Source organism: Hyperolius riggenbachi, chromosome 4 (assembly GCF_040937935.1).
Source record: "Hyperolius riggenbachi isolate aHypRig1 chromosome 4, aHypRig1.pri, whole genome shotgun sequence".
In the NCBI taxonomy this organism is placed as follows: domain Eukaryota; kingdom Metazoa; phylum Chordata; class Amphibia; order Anura; family Hyperoliidae; genus Hyperolius; species Hyperolius riggenbachi.
In genome coordinates, this window is record NC_090649.1 from 216,828,973 (window position 1) to 216,836,503 (window position 7,531).

A 7,531-nucleotide genomic window follows, 5' to 3' on the forward strand; every position below is an offset into this window, starting at 1 on the left:
CGGTGGTCAGATGCATGATGCACGCATTTTAATGTTTTCTTTGTTGGAACTGCAGTGGAGTCTGGACATAGACTTTAATACAAAGCCTGCATGCAGCGAGCTAGAATAATGCAATCACTTACAAGGCCCATAGAATTATGTGGGCAGTGAGTTGACATGCAGAATTAGTTTCTTCATAACTAGTCTCTGATCCATTGACAAACAATGCAGACCAGGTTGGTTTTCTGCCTCACTTTGACTCAAATAACTACAGTGGGATGCAAAAGTTTGGGCAACCTTGTTAATCATCATGATTTTCCTGTATAAATCTCTGGTTGTTACAATAAAAAATGTGAGTTAAATATATTATATAGTAGACACACAAAGTGATATTTGAGAAGTTAAATGAAGTTTATTGGATTTACAGAAAGTGTGCAATAATTGTTTAAATAAAATTAGGCAAGTGCATAAATTTGGGCACTGTTGTCATTTTATTGATTCCAAACCCTTTAGAACTAATTATTGGCATTCAAATTGACCCCTGACCTACATACACAGGTGAATCCAATTATGAGAAAGAGTATTTAAGGGAGTCAATTGTAAATTTCCCTCCTCTTATTTTTCTCTGAAGAGTAGCAACATGGGGGTCTCAAAACAACTCTCAAATGAGTGGCGACGAATGGTGAGAACAGTCAGAGACAACCCTCAGACCAGCACCAAAGACCTACAACATCATCTTGCTGCAAATGGAGTCACTGTGCATCGTTCGGCGCACTTTACACAAGGAGAAGCTGTATGCGAGAGTGATGCAGAGGAAGCCTTTTCTCTGCCCACAGCACAAACAGAGCCGCTTGTGGTATGCTAAAGCACATTTGGACAAGCCAACTTAATTTTGGAATAAAGTGCTGTGGACTGATGGAACTAAAATTGAGTTATTTGGGCATTACAAGGGGCATTATGCATGTAGGAAAAAGAACACAGCATTCCAAGAAAAACACCTGCTTTCTACAGTAAAATATGGTGGTGGTTCCATCATTCTGTGGGCTGTGGCCAGTGCAGGGACTGGGAATCTTGTCAAAGTTGAGGGATGCATTGGTTCTATTCAGTCTCAGCAGATTCTGGAGACCAATGTCCAGGAATCAGTGACAAAGCTGAAGCTGCACCGGGGCTGGAACTTTCAACAAGACAACCAACCTAAACACTGCTCAAAATCCACTAAGGCATTCATGCAGAGGAACAAGTACAGCGTTCTGGAATGGCCATCCCAGTCCCTAGACCTGAATATAATTGAAAATCTGTGGTGCGAGTTTAAGAGCTGTCCATGCTCGGAAGCCTTCAAATCTGAATGAACTAGAGATGTTTTGTAAAGAGGTATGGTCCAAAATACCTTCAAGCAGAATCCAGACTCTCATTGGAACCTACAGGAAGTGTTAAGAGGCTATAATTTCTGCAAAAGGAGAATCCATTAAATATTGCTTTCATTTCTTTATTGTGGTTCCCAAATGTATGCACCTGCCTAAGTTTAAATTATTGCACACTTTCTGTAAATCCAATAAACTTCATTTCACTTCTCAAATATCACTGTGTCTCCCCTATATGATACATTTAACTGACATTTATCGTAACAACCAACAATTTATACAGGAAAATCATGATTAACAAGGTTGCCCAAACTTTCGCATCCCACTGTACATGCATGTTGCCAAAGCCGGGACAAGGTCCTCCAGCACTCAAGGCTGAGACACCAAAGTGCGCCCCTTCAGCCCCTCCACCACAGCTGTCACACACTGATTGCTATTAAACTAAGAGGTGCCACAGGGTCCCCGATAGGTTTGCAAAGGTTTCCGAAGGGCACCATGGATCTCTCCCAAAAACACATTGAAAGTTAATTAGTTACTCTCTCCTGGAAATTCACTTTTGATTATTTGTTATTAGACTAACTATAGTAGTAGTTAGATTGCGAGCTCCTATAAAGGACAGTTACTGACACAAATTGCTCTGTAAAGCACTACATATGATATCAGCATTTCATAAATGCAGAATAATAACACTAGATGCAGAAACTTGTTAGTTCAGGCAGTATTTAGAATAAGACACTGCAATTAGTTAGTGACTATACGTTCTCCTTTCAGATTCTCTCTCAGACCTCAAATCAGGGAATGTAATCCCCACAGTTAACTAAACGAGTGCATTGTTTATCCCCTTTTGGCTATTTCACTGAGGGTGGTGATACTAGTATAAAAATTATAGGCTGCAGTCTCTTTGGTGATTCTGCAATAAACAAAAATACCAGTTTTAATCATTGGCCCTGGCCTAATTGCATTCCCACTATATGGGCCTACTGTCTCTAGCTGTTGAAAGGCTGTTTACTTGCAAATCCTGTGTGTGGAGGGGCATTAAGTAAAATAGTGATTGGACTGATTTTACTGTTCACTTCAATGGCTTCAGTGGAGTCAAGTTCAGCAGGAATGCTGGTATGGACGTCCACTCTAGATGATTTTCCTGACAGCCTGCTTGTGTGGTCTGCAGCAGAAGCGAAGTAGCACCCATGTCAGTAAATGGGTGTACAGATCCCATACCCCAGTGCCTCCAAGGGGTATCCAAACATATAAAAGTGCTTCTTTAATATCATTCCAGTGGTGCTGACCCATTAGCTGCTTGGTTGTCAGGCATGGTGGCATCCACCAGGGTCAGGCATTGAGCCTTTGCAACTATGGTTATCTAGGTAATCCAAGGTTTCTAAAGGCCCAAGTTCTAAGTTCAGTGACTCACGATCAGCAACACCAGTCAGGGGAGAAGAGGCATCTCAAAAAACTCTCCCAATTCTCCAACCTCTGTCCATCCTGCACTCCCAAAAATAGTCATAGACACCTACAGCTTGTGGGGACATCCTCAATACATTCTTAGGTAAATGGCACCTCCTCAATAGAAGTTTGCTAACTTATGTGAGTGGTGGTTAGAAGGGCATCTAGTGTCCGAAAAGCAAATTGCAGCTTCTGCATTCCACAGCACTGCAATTTACTGTACTTTGAATTGCCCAGTTTCACCTTGTAATTATTTGTTTAGTGTTGACATGAAACTTGTTGCACTCTCACCCTGTATCATATCCTCATAGCATAGTGAGATTCAAGCAAGCATGCCTAGAATTTTCTTTCTAGTTACATTTTAAACCAAAGCTAGCATAACGAAAAGTAGTTGTCTGAACAAAGCAAGTTCTATTTAGTTGTATTTGGAAGATGGCAGATGCATTACATCCATGGTATGAATACAGCACAACGCAGTCTGAATGCAGTCCATTTGTACACTGCAGTTACTGTGTCTTTGCACTGTAGTTCATGTTCACAGGAACCTAAGATTGTTGATGAAAGAACAGAAAAGAGCATCCCAATGAGATGTCCAGGTACTCTAGCTATCTCACTTTTTTTGGAGGTTGATCTGGCTTACCACAACTTCTTACTCCTCGTCTTTGCAAAGCACTACTTCTCAACCATTTTTTTTCTTCATTTTTTATTGGAGATATGTAATTAGGTTTTTTTTCTTTTTAATAAAAATGCTGCTTATAGACCTTTCTTAATAATATTTTAACATGTACAGGATCCCAAATTGATTCATTGACATTGTAGAGATATGATTGCTGTACCTTTTTCTATTTTTCCAGGAATTTCAGCATAACATGATCATTTTTCCCCTTAGAGCGAATAGCATGCTTATTTTAGGCATGTTGGTAGGAAGATGTACACGGAAAGATTACACTGCAAATTCTGAGGTCAAATAATAACCTGTACTCTCCAAGGAATCAATGTTATTGAGTTTCTGTACATGCCATGAAGTAGTAAGAAACATGGCACACAGTGTTTCTCAAAATCTTATGCACCATGCCATACTATGATTCCTCTGAAAGCATGTGGAATCTGAAAACTCTAAAATATAATATTACTGTGTAGCTTGTGGATGCAAAATGTGTAAATGCCACATGCTAGATCCTTCAAGTCTAGCTTTCTAAATCCATATTAAGCTGCATGCTATACAGGGTATCCAGTTACATTATGCAAAGCCAGAACCACCTGGGTTTTGTGTAGTGGGCTAAAACAAACCTAATAGCCCTATACTGAAAGCACTACATAGCTCAATATTGCCTTCATAAAACAGAAAGTAATTGCAGGGTTGTGTGCAAGATGGATCATGCGGTTTCCCAGCATCTCACCTGTTAACAGCTGCCCACAATTCTGTGGTATTTTCAGTGGCCTCTTAGTCTAAAACCAGATCAGCCAGTGACACCCACAGTTTAATGATGCAACATAAAGGTGTTTAGAGCACAATGAACAGAGAAAAATCTGAGTGGAATAGTTTAGGCTAATTGGACTTGAGTAGGCAGCTAAGGCTGGAGCAGAGAATGTACAAAGAATCTAAACAGCTGATGTTTCTTCGGGAACTAAAACAGACCAAAGCAGGTCCTGGAGTTAAAAAGTCTTGGGATGATCAATGATGAGTGTGATAAGCATGTATAGCATTATGAGTATTGAAACAATGGAAGCAAGTTCATTTACCTATCCACCCACCTATATGCGTCCAACAAATTAAAGGGATTTGCTGGAAACTAGCTTTGTGTTATCAGAATAGTTTTATCTGGTGACATGTTCCCTGAGTTATTGAATCTCATCATCCAAAGGTTCTGAATGTGTAGCTTGTGGCTCAGAGGTAAACTACTGGGTCTTTTAAATCACTTTACTGGGGCTGCTGTGCAACGTAGGCACATTCCACCCATCATACACAAGTAATTGACCGCTGGAAACTTGGAACGTATGTGCCATAGGGAGATGTTGGAATGAAGGACACAGGATCTGGGCGATGAGGATACTTTGGAAAGATTCCTTGAAAGCTAACAGCTGGGCTCATGTGACCCAGTGTGAGATGTGTTTATTAACAGGAAAGCAGAGCTTTATTTCATAGCTTTTTGTAATGATCAAAATTATTAGTGACTTGGGAAAATAAGAATGGAGAAAGGAATATGAGTGTGGGAGAAACCGAGAGAGTACAAGAACAGGAAAGCCCACACACACAAGCATACACACACACAGGCACACATACACACACAGCTTATTCCATCTACAGGCTGCACACGAATAGCTCAGTCTGGAGATTTATTCAAAGCTTGTACAGAGAACATCACACACTTCCTCCAGCCTTTTTATTACCAGATCAGATTGCAAGGTCGTCTTCAGAGAACGCCCTGTAAACAAGCAGTAATCTACATATCCCTTTATTATATTAATTATCACTGAACACAGCCAAGACAAACTACTGAGTTCCAAACTTGTAGCCAGTCACTGATTTCTGCTAATCTGGTTTATGCACCACTAACTAACAAACAGCACATAACCAGTTTTAAATGCCTGATACAGGCGTGTTTAGTGACTGTGAGCTGTAGCATAAACCATACATAAAAAAATCAGTCCATATATAATAGAGCCATTCCTCAGACTTGTAGCTTGCCAGTAACAACAGGGTGTCATTTGAAGAAACTGTACTGTACGGATAAAGGTCAGTACATTAGTGCACATAAGTGCAGAGTACTTACAATGTTTTACACAAGCATGTTACATATGTCATTGGAAGGGCGTCATATAACGCACTGTTGGTAAGAACTATACAGGAAACCTTTAACCTCCCAAATTGCTATGCCGTTTGACCTAGATTAGGCAGTAAAGCTCAAACCATGTCCCCCACAAAGACAGTGTGAAGAATCCTTTCCCTAGTGCCTACACATTGCCTTGTACAATGGTTGAAGGAAGAACCGATGAGTCTATTACACTGAACACATTTTGCAACGACATTTAAAAGAAGGATCCTTATTATGGATTTAAAAGGAACTAAAGTGTAGGACTAAACGCAACAGTTTTACCCTCTGTGCATAGCTATTGCAGGACTATATTTGGCTACTAGCAAGTAACAGCTGAGGTTTCATGTTAGGGTCAAAATAATTCTAGCCACATTCACTGCTAGAACCTACTCATTTTGGAGATGGCACCATCTTTGTGCCCCTCGGCAAGCACCATATTAATAAGAATTGGTGAAAAATGAAGCAATAAACCATAGCAACCTAAAAAGTCAAAACTTAAGCAGCTTACTATTGCTATGGCATGCTTGTAGACAGTAGAGAAACTAAGTGACATGGAGATAAATGGCAAAGCATTTTGTGTTCAGTTTTAGAACAATGTCCTAATGCTCCTTCCTCAATAATCACATCGCCAGGGATGGCATCAAACAGGCAGCGATGACATGAAATAATTAATGATGGCACCAGCAACGTGTTACAATAAGCATTATGCAGGCATGGAACAGGGCATAGAGATGGATTACTGCATTAACCATAGCCAGAGCCTGGTAATAAATCTGGCTTCTAATGTGAATGCACAGATTGAACAGATATGTGAAATATGACCACGTCACTAATTTCTTCTGGCATCTGTGTTAATGTCCATTGAACTGCCCTAGAGTTCTCTGATTTTTTTTTTCTTCAACCCACATCACCAAATCAAGCGTATGATTATGCTGTTCTTCCTGCTGAACGACAGCATTGCCAATAACCAGACTCACGTCTAATACATACAGCACAAAAGTAGCCTCTCACTGCTTGCAGCTTGCTCTATGTTCACAATCCATCCACTAACGTACAACTTGACGCCAGCCATCCAGTCGCCACTCTGGCTGGCCATGCACTATATAGACACCATCTATATACAGAACTGTGTTCAATGATGAATCTTACCCTTAGCTGCAGTGAGAAACCCTATGCACAAGCACAGCAGCAGATACTTCAATTTCTCCAACGCAGGCATGTCTGTCTATTTTCCACACATCCAGTAAGGGCTCTTAGCAGGAAGATTTCACCGTCCCCAAGTACTGTCTCTAGGCAAACCAAACGGACCAGAACGCCAGAGAATCGTGCAGGGATCCAGTTTAAATAAGAAGGGTTGACGCCACTTAGAGTTGGTTCTCATGTCATAATGCAAAGCTTGGAGGCACTGCAGGGAGAAAACTGGCAGCGCTGCAAGATCCCAGTTGGGTCGTACGGGCAGGGAAGACGGCGGTGGTGCTGAAAAGACAGCGACTACGGAGCGGGGGAAGCAGTCAGGTATCCAGCAGAGGGGAGAAGGAGCATTGGCAGGGGACGAGAGAGAGATCGCAGCAGACACACTGTAGTGCTACCAGCAGAAGGAGCTGGACTCAACCATCACTGAGCACGAAGAGGGGAAAGAAACTAGAGCTGCACAGAGACCTCCCCAACACCAATATCCTTCCATCCACGTCTCCCCACTGCTGGAATCCCCCCACAAATCACCAGCCAGGCTCAGAAATGACAGGATCCCTGACACAGCTCACGTCTGTTCAGCACGATTGCTTTGAAATGCAGCTTCCGCATGCACAGTGCTGCTGATGGGAGCAGAGAATATCATTTGCAAGAGTTAAACTTTCCTTGAACTTTGAGCAAGATCCCCTGTCTGTGAGATTTCCTCCCCCCTCTCTTTATCTCTCTCTCTCTCCTACTGCT

General features: G+C 41.5%; 1 protein-coding gene across 1 annotated transcript in view; it reads right to left on the reverse strand.

Moving 5' to 3' along the window:
- The window catches only part of CSMD1 (CUB and Sushi multiple domains 1), a 2,205,021-nt gene extending 2,197,786 nt beyond the window's left edge, over positions 1-7,235 (reverse strand). Inside the window, 1 exon segment of the mRNA XM_068281348.1 lies at positions 6,749-7,235. Coding sequence (XP_068137449.1) covers positions 6,749-6,818 — 70 coding nt within the window. The 5' untranslated portion in view covers positions 6,819-7,235.
- Positions 7,236-7,531: the final 296 nt, after the last annotated feature.